This window comes from Panthera onca, chromosome D3 (genome assembly GCF_046562875.1).
Source record: "Panthera onca isolate mPanOnc1 chromosome D3, mPanOnc1 haplotype 2, whole genome shotgun sequence".
Lineage (NCBI taxonomy): Eukaryota > Metazoa > Chordata > Mammalia > Carnivora > Felidae > Panthera > Panthera onca.
In genome coordinates this window covers 17,636,305-17,652,520 of record NC_138350.1, presented here as the reverse complement: position 1 = coordinate 17,652,520, position 16,216 = coordinate 17,636,305, and the positions used below count along the sequence as shown (strand labels likewise).

The 16,216-nt window shown below is 43.2% G+C and overlaps 1 protein-coding gene across 1 annotated transcript; it reads left to right on the top strand.

The window, feature by feature from the left end:
• The first annotated feature begins 9,838 nt into the window (after positions 1-9,838).
• On the top strand, positions 9,839-15,776 carry CD3H12orf76 (chromosome D3 C12orf76 homolog). The gene is made up of 2 exons (XM_060612548.3): positions 9,839-10,049; positions 14,522-15,776. Exons 1-2 carry the CDS (start codon positions 9,917-9,919, stop codon positions 14,605-14,607), a joined length of 219 nt encoding a protein of 72 aa, XP_060468531.1. The 5' UTR covers positions 9,839-9,916; the 3' UTR covers positions 14,608-15,776.
• Positions 15,777-16,216: the final 440 nt, after the last annotated feature.

Sequence of the window (16,216 nt, the reverse complement as noted above, 5' to 3'; positions counted from 1 at the left end):
TTTAGTCTTTGTCACCATTTATACAGACTAACATACATACATGCAAATTCACATCCTTACTGTAACAGACCTAACAGTCTGGGTGGAGGATAAGCCTACAGCTAACCCAGCGGTGAGTTTCAGTTCTGATCAACACTTGCCATGCATGAGTGTCACCTCATTTAGCCCTTACAACCACCCTACAAGGCAGAATATCTGCTATCACACCCATTTTACAGAAGAGGAACCCGAGGCCTACAGAGGTTAAGTTACATAGCTAGAAAGAAGTGAAAACTTGACCCCAAGCGTTTTGGCTCAAGACTCTATGCTTGTAACCACCCCATTCTACTTTTGGCTTGGGGCAGTTCAGGGTACAGAGAGAGGAAAATAAACAGACTTTCCAAAAGGAAAGTCAGAAGCATATGGTAAGGAAAATGATGGAGTTGTGGTGGCTTTCCAGACCCTAGAATGCACAGAGAAAAAACTGTGGCTTCAAGTCACATAATCTAAGGGTGACGCAATGGTTTGTCAGTTCTGTTGCATTGCAAATGTCTCCTTTAACTCCTTCTAGAGTTAGGTATATCCTTCAGTCCCCAGTTCAGGGGGAAAGTCGATACATTATGGTCTTGAGGAAAAGACAAGCACTTGCCACAGCCCCTGAGGAAATATTGAGCATCCAGCAAATGTAAATATCAGGGTAATTTCTTCAAACACCCTTCCCCCACTCTCTGCCCTCTCCCTAGGCAAGAGCCTTTCCACACAAACTGCCAAACATAGAGAATGAGGCAAATGAACTCACATTTGCTTCCTGCTGGTTGAAAATAAGTGTCTGGTGACAGATTTCAAATGGTTTACTTGTTGGAGTTAATTCCTGACTCTTAACACCAACTTTGAAGCAGAATAATTATGGGAAAAAAAGAAGGTTCATTTGCACAGAAAACTCCCTGGCCAGGAGCATAAGTCTCTGAAATACAATTGTGACTTGGTGTCATCAAACAAACAAAATATGTAACTTTAGAAGTGCTCAAAGTAGGTTGTACTCAAACTGACAAAGGACAAAAGCTGCTGGAGTTGATGGTTTTAAAATGAGACTGTTGGCAGGGCACCTGGGTGGCTCGGTTAAGCGTCCAACTCTTGATTTCAGCTCAGGTCATTATCTCACGGTTTGTGAGTTTGAGCCTGACATTCGGGCTGACAGTGCAGAGCCCGGTCGGGATTCTCTTCCTCCCTCTCTCTCTCTGCCCCTCCCCTGGTTGCTCACGCTCTCTCTTTCTCTCAAAATATAAATAAAATAAATTAAAATTAAATAAATTATTAAATATAAATAAAAAATAAAAAATATTAAATAAATTAAAATAAAATAAATTTAAAAAATAAAGATACATAAAATGAGATTGTTCGCAGAAGTAAATTTCACCCTGTCTCAGGACACAAGAGCATACACATGATCCTGTTTAAGGAAATTTTTAAAAAGGCAACCTTCATTAACAACAAAAGGGGCAAGCTGTACCGAAGAAGGCCCTTGCTTTTTTCTGCTCCAAATGTAGCTGCAAATGTACATTTTACAGCTGTATTTTAAATACATAACTTTTTTGGACGCCAGTCCCCTGTCATCATCTGACACTCCACTTCTGCTAGAGTTTTAACATTTTTCAAACTGTAATCTTCAATGCCCCAGTAAGAAAAATAGTCAAAAAGGACACGAAGGCCATATCGGGATTCCTGTTTCAGGACAACGTGCGCTGAGATGAACTGCCGATGTCGGAGGGAGGAGATGGGAGCACAGACGGTTGTGTCCTGCTTCAGCCGATGCGACAGGTCAACAGTCCAGCCAGCCATTCCCTTTGCTAAGATAACTGGAGTACTTCTTCAACTCGGGCTTCTCCAGGGCCCACCATGTCAGGATCCTTTTGGGTGACAGTCACAGCCACCCAACTCAACAAATAAGCTAAAGCAAAAAAAATGAAATTGATTGGCTTAAGTGACTGAAGGACTCTACATGAATTTTGCAGTGACTGCAAACTCTAGCCCAGGAGTCCCGGCTGGAGGCACAGTTGTCATCATACTTCCACCATGTCACACGATCATCTCAGATCTCTCTTTTCTTGCGTGTTGGCTTCATCATCCCAACAACAGATGCCCAAAGTGGCGGTTAGTAACTCAGGCGAAACAAAACAAAACAAAACAAAACACAAAAACCGGCTTGGCTGTAATTCCCATTGGGCTAGCTCAGAGTCACATGCTCAGGATTGGGAACCAATCACTGTAGCCAGAGGGACGGATGATGCTGACTGGTCACATCTGGGTCACGTGTTCACCGGTGTGGCCATGTAGGAGATGTATTGCCCCATAAGCCTGGTAGGATGGGTGGTTCCCCACAGGGCACCTGCTATAACTGGAAGAAGGGGAATAGATGCTGGGCAGGCAAAACCAGAATTCATTTTATCAACACCATGGGATGTCCTGAGCCTTTTTCAACAGCTCCAGTGAGTCTCCTGATGTTCACTTCTTGCTCAGAACTTCTCCCGTATGCTTTCCTGTTACCCTGCGTGATTTCCTCAACACTCCTAAGGCTGTAGTCATATCTTTAGCCTGAGTCACCCCAAACATGGACTCAACCGCCCCTTATTCCCCAAATGCCCCCCCGCTATGACCTGAATGCTTGTGTACCCCTAAATTCATATGTTGAAATCCTAGTCCCCAATGTGATGGTATCAGGAGGTGGGGCCTTGGGAGGTGATTAGGTCATGAAGGTGGAGCCCTCACAAATGGGATTATAGAAGACATCCCATAAAGCTACCTTGCCCCTTCTACCACGACAAAGTAAGAAGGCACCAGCTGTGAACAGGAAAACGTGTCTCATGCGATAATGACCATGATGCTATAGCAGCATTCCAGCGGGTCTTAAGGGTTAACTTGCTTCAAGTGAACACACTCCTTACTTGCTAACCTAAGGCCTTTGATCTGTAACAGAACCAATTTACATGCTTTGAGATTTGCAGGCCACTGGCCTTGAGGAGTGAAGTATCAGAACTTGCCTAGGCCACAGAGGCCAGCAAGTCTGTTTGAAGCCACCTCGCCTGTCTGATTAGCCTGGCAATTTTTTTTAGCAAAATATTTTTCTTTTGTTTAGGTCACACAAATGTCTACCTGTAGCCTGTGCCCTCCTTTGCACAAAGAACAGAATACTCATGCACATTATGAAAGAAGAATGAGACCCCCTGGCTCAAACCCCAAGCACTGAAATAACATTTGTAGCTGGCATCGAGTCTGTATGTGATGAAGAAATGTTGCAGGCCCCTGCACTCCCTTTGGTTATTAACTACCCTAGCCCCCTTTTTAATCTTTTTAAAGATTATTTATTTTGAGAGAGAAAGAGAAACAGCAAGTTGGGGGGAAGGGTAGCAGAGAGAGAGGGAGAGAGAGAATCTCAAGCAGGCTCTGCGCTGTCAGCACAGAGCCCAACACGGGGCTTGAACCCACAAACCACCAGATCATGACCTGAGCAGAGATCAGGAGTCAGACGCTCAACTGACTGAGCCACCCAGGTGTCCTGGTTAAACCCCTTTAAAAATGCGTGGGCCATGGGGTGCTTGGGTAGCTCAGTTAATCTCAGCCCAGGTCTTGATCTCAGGGTTGTGAGTTCAAGTCCTGCGTTGAGCTCCATGCTGGGTGTGGAGCCTACTTAAAAAAATAAAAATGCCTGGGCCAGGCAGAAGTTGGCTTTTGGACAGGAGTCCACCCTCTCACCTGGTTGCCGGCTTCCTGAATAAACCTCAAACTCCTTTCCAGTCAAAACTCATCTCTTGAGCAACAATGAATGATGATCTTTCGAGTGATGGGCAGCCAAATTTTGGTTCAGTAACAACACTGCCTTGATCTTGTACTTTTCCAGCCTCCGGAACCGTGAGCAATAATTTTTGTTGTTTATAAACTCCATAGTGTATAGTATTTTGTCATAGCAGCCCAGGTGGACTAAAGTTTTGGGCAGAGGGTGGTTTTGGAGCCCATCACAGGAAACCAGAGACGCCCAAATACCAGATAGCACCAACCGTCCATCTTGTGAGCCTTCTGATGCCAGAAGACTGGGGTTGGCTTCCTCCCAACCCAGCCATTCTCCCATCTGTATCATGCTTTCATCTCAGGGCCTCCACCATGTATATTTCAGGTGTCGGGTGAAAATGAGAAATTAAGATGATTTTACTGTTGAAGCAATTTAGCTTCTTTTGTCTTCAGTTCTCCATTCCAGACCATCATCTGGGCTTTGCCTTTCATAACCAAAAAGGCCACCAAAGTATCTTCCTAAACCATGTCACGAAACACTCCTTTCCTAAGTTAAAACTGGCACCTTCCCTATCTTGGCTGTTGTAAATAACGCTGCAATGAACATAGGGGTGCATGTATCTTTTTGAATTAGATACATGCACCCCTATGTTTATTGCAGTGTTATTTACAGTAGCCAAGCTATAGAAGCAGCCCAAATGTCCATTGGTTGATGAATGGATAAAGAAGATGTGGTACATATTCATATATATATGATGGAAAATTATATATATACACATATATATATGATGGAGATAAATATATATATATTTATATATATACATATGATGGAAAATTACTCAGCCATAAGAAAGAATGAAATCTTGCCATTTGCAACACCATGGATGGATCTAAAGACTATAATGCTAAATGAAATAAGCCAGTCAGAGAAAGACAAATACCATATGGTTTCACTCATATGTGGAACTTGTGAATCGAAACAAACGAACAAAGAAAAAAAGAGACAAGCAAAACACCAGACTCTTAAATATAGGGAACAAACTGGTGGGCACCAGAGGAAAGGTGGGTGGGGTGATGAGTGAATAGGTGAAGGGGATTAAGAGTACTCTTACTGTGATGAGCACTGAGTAATGTATAGGATTGTTGAATTGTTATATTATACACTGAAACTAATACAACACTGTATGTTAATTACACTGGAATTTCAAAATAAATAAATACATTTCAAAATAAATGTAAATTTTTGACAAACTTGTGCCTCTCAATGCAAATCAAAACCACAACGATATACCACTTTATACCTACTAGGGTAGATATAATTTTTTATGTAATTTAAAAAAACCCAGAAAATAGCAAGTGTTGGCAATGATGTGGAGAAATTGGAACCCTCCTGCATTTGTGAGGGGAATATAAAGCGATGTAGCTCTTATGGAAAACGGTTTGGCAGTTTCTCAAAAGGCTAAATGTAGAACTAATCATATGATCCAGCAATCGCATTCCTAGGTATATATATCCAAAAGAATAGAAAGCAGGAACTTAAACATGTATTTGTATAATAATGTTCATAATAAAATTATTCACAATAGCCAAAAGGTGTAAACAACCCAAGTGTCCAACAATGAATGAATGGATACACAAGATATCGATAGATAGACAGATAGATAGATGGAAATATATATAATGGTATATATACTGGAGGGGTACCTGGCTGGCTCAGTCAGAACAGCACGTGACTCTTGATCTTGGGGTCATGAATCTGAGTCCCATATTGGGTGTAGAGATTACTTAAATAAAGAAAACTTAAAAAAAAAAAGAAATATATATGACAATATTATTCAGCCACAAAAAGGAATGAAATTTTGAAATATGTGATCATATGAATGGACCTTGAAAACATTATGCTTAGTGAAATAAGCCAGACACAGAAGGACAAATATTAGATGATCCCACTTACATGAGGTACCCAGTATAGTTAAATTCATAGGAACAGAAAGTAGAGGTTACCTGGAATTTAAAAACAGTACAGGTTATTCTGTTACTGGTAACAGAATAGAGGTTATCAGTGACTGGGGAGGGGAGAAGGGAGAGTTATTGTCTAATGGGTAGAGAGTTTTAGTGGAGGATGATGAACAAGTTTTGGATATAAATAGTGGTGATGGTTATACAACATTATTAATGTATTTAATGTAATGCCACTGAATTGTACATTTATGAATGGTAAAAATGATAAATATTATGTATCTTTAACCACAATACTAATTAATTAGCTGATTGATTGATTATTGGCAAGTCCCAAAACTTTGCCATTTTTGCTTTTGTTTATGTTTCTATGGGGGAAAAAACTATAAATGGAAATGTATTACCTAAACCGTAGGGACTTGGACATCACAGATTAATACTACAGTCTATGATCACGCAAGTATTCATTATACATGCATTTACTGAGCACCTACTGTGTGCAAAGCACACCATGTTAGGAAGTTGGGAAGGAAAGGTATAAAAATGAATGAGTTTCAGATTGTGCTCTGAAGGTAGAGTTGTCAGATTTAGCAAATAAAAATACAGGAGGCCCACTTACGTTTGAGTTGCAGGTAAACAACTAATATGATATCCTATGCAATATCAGGGTGGCACTTTTACTAAATGTTACTCACTGTTTACACGAAATTAAAATTTAACTGAATGTCCTACAACCCTGATGGAAGAAGTTTGCAGTCCCATTAGAGAAATAAGATGCTCACAAATCACCAGAGTATAAAGTACAATGAGCCGAGCATCAGAAAGTCAAGGGTGTGAGAATTTGGAATTAGAAATGACTACATTTAATTGTAAATGGTCTGCTGTTTTAGTACTGTACAAATATATGTAATGTTACTAAGTGGAGAAAACAGGCTATTTTCAATATTTTTATTGTTTTTCTTCCTCCCCTCGCCTTTTTGCTTACTCAACATTCAACTGGGGCATTTGGGTAGCTCAGTTGGTTAAGTGACAGACTTCAGCTCTGGTGCTGATCTTGTGGTTCATGAGTTCAAGCCCTGTGTCAGGCGCTGTGCTAACAGCTCAGAGCCTGGAGCCTGTTTCAGATTCTGTCTCCCTCTCTCACTGCCCCTCCCCCTGATAGTGCGCTCTCTCTCTCTTTCAAAAATAAATAAATAAACATTAAAAAAAAAAAAGATAGTGATGACAACTATACAGAAGAGAAGATGGGCTTGAAGAAGAGTGAGTGTGGAGGCTGTGTTGGGGGCTCCAGAAAGGGCAGTCTGAGGAACGCATATCTGGGCGGAAGACAATGGTGGACAGTTGCCTGCCGTGCACATATCTCAGGGAAGAGCAGTACAGGCAAAGGGAACAGTAAAAATCCTGATGCAGGAACAAAAAGAAGGTCAAAGTGCCTGGGGCGTAATTACACACAATATATTCTCATTAAACAATTGCTTATTCTCTTGGTTTTCTCATTCTTTTTTTGAAGGGAGTGTAAGTTCAAATTGAAATGGTTAAATGATAGGCAGCCAAGAAAGATGAAGCTAGGCATCCAATAACCCACAAACTGTTAGACTACAATGACTTTCAGGGTTCATTTAATTTTTTAAATAATTTTTAAGTGTATTTATTTATTTTGAGAGAGAGAAAGTATGAGTGGGAAAGGGACAGAGAGAGGGAGAGAGAGAGAATCCGAAGCAGGTTCTGTGCTGTCAACCTCTGTGTCTATATAACCGTGAGATCATGACCTGAGCTGAAACCAAGAGTCAGATACTTCACCAACTGAGCCACCCAGGCGCCCCAGGGTCCATTTTAAACCCACTTTTCCAAGACGTATTTTCGAGAATAGTAACAGTCAACATCTCAATCACTTATAATGTATGATGTCAGTTGCATGTATTATCTCATTCAGTCCTCTAGCAACTCAGAAGCAAACTCTCTTATATATCATCCCTGTTATCTCAGACACTGAGATCCACAGAGGTAATCTAGTGGTCAGCAAGACAGAAACTGAAAGTCTTGTCACTATGCCGTACTACCTCTTTCTACTTTTAAAGACATCAGGAACCCATGGATATTAGGATGGGCTGATTGACCTTACAGAAAATGAGTTAGGTCCCTGATCTTGGCTAAAGAGAAGCTTTTTCCTTCCTTCTTTCAGGCAGAGATTTGTTGCATGCCCTACATTCCAGCAGTTCCCAGGGCAGATATCTACAAAGGAAATCTACCAGTCTACAGGCAATACACTTAGCTGATGCCTAAACTCAAAATTGTTGTTATTATTATTGTCATTATTTCCTTTTTCTTCTTATGGTATCTGTCACAATTTTGAATTATATAAACCTCCGTGTGATTGGTGAATATCTGTCTTTTTAAAAAAAATTTTTTTAGTGTTTATTTATTTTTGAGACAGAGAGAGACAGAGCATGAACGGGGGAGGGGCAGAGAGAGAGGGAGACACAGAATCAGAAGCAGGCTCCAGGCTCTGAGCCACCAGCCCAGAGCTGGACGCGGGGCTGGAACTCATGGACCGCGAGATCGTGACCTGAGCTGAAGTTAGACGCTTAACCGACTGAGCCACCCAGGTGCCCCATTATATCTGTCTTTTTAACTAACGTGAAAGCTATGAGGTCAGGCGAGTGAGGGGCACCTATTATTGTTTGTTTTGTTTTGTTTTGTTTTGTTTTGTTTTGTTTAATAAATGAAGACACTCCCCTTTGGGATCTCCTGAGTTTGGATTGTTAAGCTTAAGAAAAAAATAATCAGATATTTTACCAGCAAAAATGAGTTTATTTGGGATTAAAAGAGAATTGAAATTCAGGATATGCAAGCTATGGCAAGCTATGCAAGCTATAGACAAGTCCAACAAACAAAGGAGAGAAAGTTATGGCCAAGAGGAACAAAGTTGGGAGGGGTTGTTTTGAAGGAAAGTCCATTGGAGAAAGCAAGAATTCAGGGCAATGACAGTTTCTCATTGTCTGGGTTGCATGGGGTAGTCAATTTATTGTAGGAGATGCAATGTACATCTTTTCCTACTGGGGCCTGGAATTGATGATTCTTTCCTCTGGAGGATTCTTCTGTTGGGTCTGTAACTGACAGTTCTTCCTATAAGTGACATTAAGTGGTGTGCCTCTCCCTTTCTAGAAGCTAGATGCTTCCCCTTCTAGCATGCTAAGTCCGTTTTAACAAGGTTTCTCTTTATTAATTTTCACATGATAGGACTACAGAGAGTTGACAGAATGCTTTTCCATCTCTTTGCATTGTGAGGTAAACAACGGTAAACTGCAAATCAAGCCTTAAAAATGAGGCCAGGCAGTGCCTGCAGTGGTAAAGCCTCCAGATTCAGAACTATATATGGGTCAAAGTCTAGCTCTGCCACTTACAAAGCCAAGCACTTAACTAAGCTCTGTTTCCCCATTTATTCAGCAAGCATTCACAGAACGTACTATGTTACTAGTCTAGGCTCTGGGACAGAGCAGCGAGCAAGAATGAAATCTCTGCCTTCAGGGACCTGACATTCTAGGAGGGATAGCAGGTACTCAGAAAATAATAAAATGTACATTGAACGCATTAATGTAAATGGGGATGAGTTAAGAGGGATGCGGGAGAGAGAGGGAACAAGGGGAGGGAGAGTGTATGTTGAGAGAGTGGGAGAGTTGCAATTTTGGAAAAGGATGTCCAGGTAAGGGCTTCTTGAGAAGGTGGCATTTGTCAGATGGCAACACAGTGTCTATTTCTTGGGCCTGTGGCGAAGATCGAAAAAGAAAATGCACAGATTCGTTAAAACAAACGAAGGAACAAAAAACAAAACAAACCAAAAAACCTTCGATAGACCCAAAATGGACGCAGCAGACTCCTACGTAAAGAGACCCGCGTGGAGCTCACAAAAAGGGGAACGTTGGTCACAGCGGAACGGTGATCGAGGTGGACGTTGCCCCAGACGGACCGGTGATTCCGCTAAAAATTGGCCCCGGGCGGAAACGCTCGCCAAGACGGAATGCTAATCCCGTAGGAACCACTAGCGACAGGGTTACACTGGGCCACGGATTTATGGTTACCCTGGTAACGGCGTGCGCCGGCTGGGCGGAAGCAGCGGCGGAAGGAGGCGCGCGGGCGGGGACTGAGGCGAGGCTTTCGGCGGAAGTGAGCTCTCCGCCGCTTCGAGCCTGGGAAGATGCTGCTTCGTGTGTGGCGGTGGCTGTGCTTCGGCCTGGGCAGCCTCCTGGCGGGGCAGGCGGAGGCCCCGAGCCCCGTGGAGCCGCCGGAGCGGAGCAGGCCGTATGCCGTGCTGCGTGGGCAGAACCTGGGTGAGCGACCGCGGGCTGGCGGGCGGCGGGGGCGGGGTGTGAAGGTGCAGCTCTTTTCCGAAGCTCCGCGTCGAGGCTGGTACCCAGTGGGCTCTCCCTGTGTGCTGGTTGCATGAATGACCTGGGAGTCGAGCCCCCACTTCTCTGGCTGCGCGGGCCCAGGCTAGACAGCAAGGGTGACTTAATGAGAAAGGTAAGGAGGAGTGCAGCCCTGTTTTACGGATCAAAGTGAAATTCAAAGAGATGAAGTTAATTGCCTACGTTTACACAGCTAGAATAGTGGTATTGGAAGACAGTGTATCCCCCCTCTGCTTTTCGAGAAAAGCAGAAGAAAAGCTGAAGAAAAGACCCAAATTAGTACCTGTTTTCGCTAACCTAAAGAAACCCGAAGAGGATTAAAGGCAAAAAGTGGAAATAGCGTTGGGCAGGTTTTCTGCAGTGCACACCTCCGAGCAGCGAGAGTGGCACCACCAAACTCCTTCCCTGGAGCTACACTCAGCATCTTAGCATCAAGCCGTTATAGCTTTGAAATGTGTCTTAAGGTATCGGAAAAGCCTAAGACAGGTTGTTTGGGGGTCTGGGAAGCTCAGACGTGATTCCGTGTAAATTAACCGTAATTGCTTTTTCCTTTCCCACCATTTCTGCTTACTAAAGATTTCATAGGCACACTACCTTCAGAGAGCAGGAGAAACTTGTACTAGAACCTCGGTTTTGTGGAGCTTGAAAACCTACCTTTTGGGAGGAGCTCTAAAAGACACATACACACACACATACATACATACATACATGTGGCTGGCTGGCTTTGAAAGGGGTCCTGAAGCTTAAAGCTTGGCCGACTTCTGCCAAAGTCAAAGTCCTTCCTTTCCCACTGTACCTCATTGATACATCTGTATCTCTATGCCACAGAGAATCATTTTGGGTTATCTTGACTCCTCATGAACTCATATTGAATACATGTATGACCACTTACCGTGTACCTAGCACTCTCCTGAGTGGGTTCCACGTGCTCTGTGGCTTAATCCTTTAGAACAGAGTTTCTCCACCTGGGTACTACTGATATTTTGGACCAGATGGTTTTTGGTGGGGTTTGGGGGAGGCGAGGCCCACTGTCCTGAGCACCATTAGGGGCGCCTGGGTGGCTCAGTCAGTTAAACATCTGACTTTGGCTCAGGTCATGATCTCATGGTTCACGAGTTCGAGCCCCACGTAGGGCTCTGTGCTGACAGTGCAGAACCTGCCTGGGATCCTCTGTTTCCACCCCCCTCTCTCAGCCCCTCCCCCACTTGCACACTTGCTATCTTGTTCACTCTCTCTGTCTCAAAATAAACTTAAAAATATTAAAAATTAAACAACATTAAAAAAAAGAAGACGTTGAGTGGCATCCCCAGCCTTTACCCACTAGATGCCAGTTGCACACCTGGCTCCTAATGAGGATAATCAGAATATCTCTGGACATTACCAGATGTCTACTGGAGGCCAAATCCCCCTGGTTGAGAAGCAATGCTGTAGAACAATACTGTTCATAGAGTGGTCTGCAGACCAGTGGGTCCCCAAACCACTTATCTGCAAAGAGAGGACTACAGAAATTAAGCTTTAGAAATTTAAAAATTTGACATTGTTTCAACATTGTTGCAAGCAAGTAGAGACCAGTCCCAGGTGTCCCTGGACTGTAATGCTTTGCAGGCAGAGGGAGCTGCTAATTAGTCATGCACATAGTAATGACCTGGGACAGGCTAAAAGTTATAAAATCTAGTTCATTACCACAGATGGTTTGAGAAACACTTCCCTAACAGTCCTGTGCAGTGGGTATTTTTGTCTCCCATCTTTTCAGAGGAGGGAACAAACACAGAGAGATTGTATAACTTACGTTAAGATCACACAGCCTGTCTATGATCTACATTGGGATTCCCAGTCTGGGAACCCAGTCTGACCCCAAACCCTGAATTCTTGACCACTGTGCTATGTTGCCTATTCAGGACATAATAATGGCTTTCAATTATAATATGCATGTTATATGTCCACACTGTTGCTGAGTGCTTTTCATAGGTTACCATAGGTAGGTTTCAACAACCCTGGTGGGGTGGGTTTTATTTGCCACGTTTGATAGATGTAGGAAATGAAGCTGACCAATGGGAAGTAACCGTAAGGAAGGACCTAAATAGTCTTAGGTTCTGCCTGCACCTGCCGTTCAGGCAGCTAATACCATGTGCAAAGTGTGAGAGAGGTAAAAAGATGAAGAATAGAATTTGTCAGGCCCCAAATGGATCGCTGTCCAAACGGATATTGTGTAGCTAACAATTCATTATTTTAAAACAGTTTTGAGATTCCATTCTCCACTTCCAGTCACCTGCGTTCCTGCTTTGGGAGTTTGTTTTTTTTGTCCAGAGCGCTTCCAAAATGTAAAATGTAAGAAAATGGTTCAAATAGAATAAGGCAACCTAGGTTCAGTTTCAGTCAAATTCATGGAATTCAAGACTTTGAAAATAAGGGCAGGTATTTAGGTAACGAGGCCTGTTTTTGAGATACGACTTTTAGCTTGTATAAGTTGTAGGTTGTCTTTGTCACCTGTGTCTTTTCTTCCCCTTCCCCCCATATATATATATATATATATATATATATATATATATATATATATATATATGGAGAGAGAGGAGTCAGCTTTTAAATAATAACTGGGTTCAGTGTTGGGGCATTTTTGTAGGGATCACAAATACCCCCACATTATGGACTTAAATAAAACTGTGGTCAAATCTTATTTTTTCAGTAGCCACAGTGGAGAACAGCCATGGTTGGGCTCCAACTGGAGCCTGGCATGGGCCCACGTATTTAAAAACAAATGTACTTGCTTGGTGAGGGTAACATTTTGAACTCTCCAAAGAGCTCTGAGGTCGTCACACAAATGGGATTGCCCTTTCTTTTCGCTGGGTTGCTGGTTACGTTAATTATTTTTTAAATTTTTCTTTATTTATTTTTGAGAGAGAGCAAGAGCATGATGGAGAGGCAGAGAGAGGGGGAGAGAGAGAGAATCCCAAGCAGACTCTGCATCGTCAGCACGGAGCCCGACACAGGACAAACCGTGAGATCGTGACCTGAGCCGAAATCAAGAGTCAGCCACTTAACCGACTGAGCCACCCAGGTGCCCTGGGTTATGTTAGTTTAAAGCCCTGGTTCTTATGTCTAGTACTGTACCGGGGCTCAACCGAAGTGATGAGTTGGAGGCCCTATTTCTCACTGGAGCTCCTGGAGATTTTAGATGTGAAATTTGCTCTCCAAAATATAATAGGTTTGTGAACTTAGTTCATTGCTTCTTGGCTCAGAAGGCCTTTGTCAAGACTCATCTAGAGATTGACATGCTTCACTCTTTTTTTTTTCATCTCAGTTTTTATGAATGACTTTAACGTAGTTGGGCACCTGGGTGGCTTAGTCGGTTAAGCGTCAACTTCAGCTCAGGTCATGATCTCACAGTTTGTGATTTCGAGCCCCACATTGGGCTCTCTGCTGTCAGCACTGAGCCTGCTTCAGAACTTCTGTCCCCCTCTCTCTTTGCGCCTTCCCCACTCATGCTGTCTCTCTCAAAACTAAATAAACGTTAAAAAAAAATGAGGGGCACCTGGGTGGCTTAGTCGGTTAAGTATCTGACTTCAGGTCATGATCTCATGGTTCCTGAGTTTGAGCCCCATGTTGGGCTCTGTGCTGGCAGCTCAGAGCCTGAAGCCTGCTTTGGATTCTGTGTCTCCCTCTCTGTCTGCCCGTCCCCTGCTCGTGCTCTGTCTGTCTCTGTTAAAAATAAATAAACATTAAAATTTTTTTAAACTTAAAAATGTGGTTGGGCTCTCTGCTTCTGTTCTTGTGCCCTATAATCAGATGGTTCTCTGTATAGCAGCCAGAGGGATCTGTTTTCCCTACTGAACCAGATCATGTCATTCTTTACGTAAGGTCCTCAAAGTCATCTTAAATCCCATGTTGCCTTCATGGTCTGCAAAGCCCTGCGTGAACTGGCTCCAGCCTTCCTCTCACTTCATTTCCTGCCTGCCTTCCTTTCCCTTCAGCCATGCTTGCCTCATTCCATTCATTCGCTTTCTGGGCCTTGTGTGGCCCTCAGGGCTTTCCGTTGCTGGCCCTCGGGGCCGCAGTGCTCTCCCTACAGGTCTTTGGGCGGCCAGCTCCTTCCTTCATCGTGGTCTCCCATTTGTGTGTCACCTTCTCAGGTCCTCTCTCCACCTCCCTCCCTGCTGTTACCCAGCCTCTACCCGTCACTATTGCATTCCTTCAAGCCACGTGAGATGCTCTTATTTACGTTTTCTCTCCCACATACGTGGAAACATCCCAAGAGAGAATCTGTTTGTGTCTGTCTCCCACACACCCGGCGCAGTGCCTGGCACTGAGTGGCATTTGATAAATCATCGTCCGTGAACGGATGAGCAACAGAAACTGGAGCTGCCGCTAGGAGGTAACCTGTCTTCCTTTTGCAGTGTTGATGGGAACCATTTTCAGCATCCTGCTGGTGACCGTGATCCTGCTGGCATTTTGTGTCTATAAACCCATTCGGCGTCGGTGACAGCCGAGCAAACCAGTTCTTCCACGAGTATTTGAGAAAAGAATAAATTGTGTTGCACGTGGGTCATTGGAGAAGTTGGAATCAGAACCTTCCTGCTTGGAGATGACCTTCAGTCTGGACTGTTGTCAAATGTGAAATGATTTAGAAAAAACAACTGGCAGTTATTTTTTCCTAACACTGTAATGCAAATAATTGGGTCTGCTTCTCAGTGTTTCTTTTTGTACCTGGCTGCACTTACACTTGTTACAAGGAAGACCTGAAGCTCCAGGTTTCCTGTAGAGATGAGAAGACAGTAACTACGTGAGCAGTGTTAAAACCACACTGGGAAGGACTGAATGTTTGAAAATACTCATTAGAAGTAGACTTAACACGTAGACATTCCCTTCTTAGAAGAACCGTTTGGTCACAGTGGGGTTAAGAATCGCGTATGTTTTTAATCACACTGAGTTGGCCTGGAATGTTCCGGTTGCAGAGCAGTGTCAGCTGTGGGGAACTTAGGCCGTCACTCCTCATACTGCATCGACTCTGCACTCAAATGCCCCCGTTCAGGTCAGGGTCACATCACGTAGGCCTGTGACCACACGCACCTTCGGCTGGAAGGTTCTGAGTTAGACTGGAAACGTTACTGGTTGGTCTATCTGAAAAAGAGCTCCATCCCACCGAAACACATTGATCTCCCTTGGGCTGCACTTAAGTCTTTCTAGGTGGTGGCCTAAAACTTGTGGCAGCTTTGCAGATTTGGAACCTAAAAGAAACTCAGCAGGAACTCTTTTTAGCCCAGGGTGAGGAGGTTCTCAACCAACAGAAGCGTGTGTTCATTGTAGGAGGCAAAGTGGCAGGTGGGTGTGTGTTTGCACAGATTTAATTTCAACCTCGAAAACGCTGCTATTTTGCACTGTTAGACTGGATTTTTTTTCCTATTGAAATGATACAAAGTGGTTATCAGTATTTATTTTAAGGGTGCTAAGTTTAATTTTTTTATTGAATTGAAATGCTTACCTTGTACTTCAGTCACAGCACTGATTTTTTTTTAATCTGCACTAAATGTGAAATAACTAACGTGGGATACTGTAACTGTTTGACTTAAGGATTTTGTTTGTAACCCTGACATTGAGCCATTGAATGTTCACTGTTGAGCAAAGTGTCAATTAAAGTAAACCTTAACATGCCGTTTTACTCCTAGTAATTATTTCCCAAGCGTCTAAAATGCTGGTGTGCATTTGAATCCGATCTACTCAGGGAAGCACTGTGAAGTTGAATTTTAAGTTTATGTGTAAAATAAGACAGCTGCCCCAAGCCAAGGTATTATTTCAGAAGACTGGGCCGTAAGTAATCTCTCAGGCTGGGTTAGGGGTCAGAAGACCTGGATTCTTGTCCCAGCTCTAATTACAGACAGGCTTAACTTCCCTAGAGCCTTGGTTTTTTCATCTGTAAAGTGATGTGTACACACTTTATATTTCGTAATTGTGGTGAAGATCAAATGCTGTGAAACCAATATAAATAAGGAGGGGTCACCACCTTTGGCCTGTCCTATAAAAGACCGTGGTTATTGACTGACTGCAGTGGGGAGGAGTAGGTGGGATTTTGAGACTGGCATTGACAGTTAAGT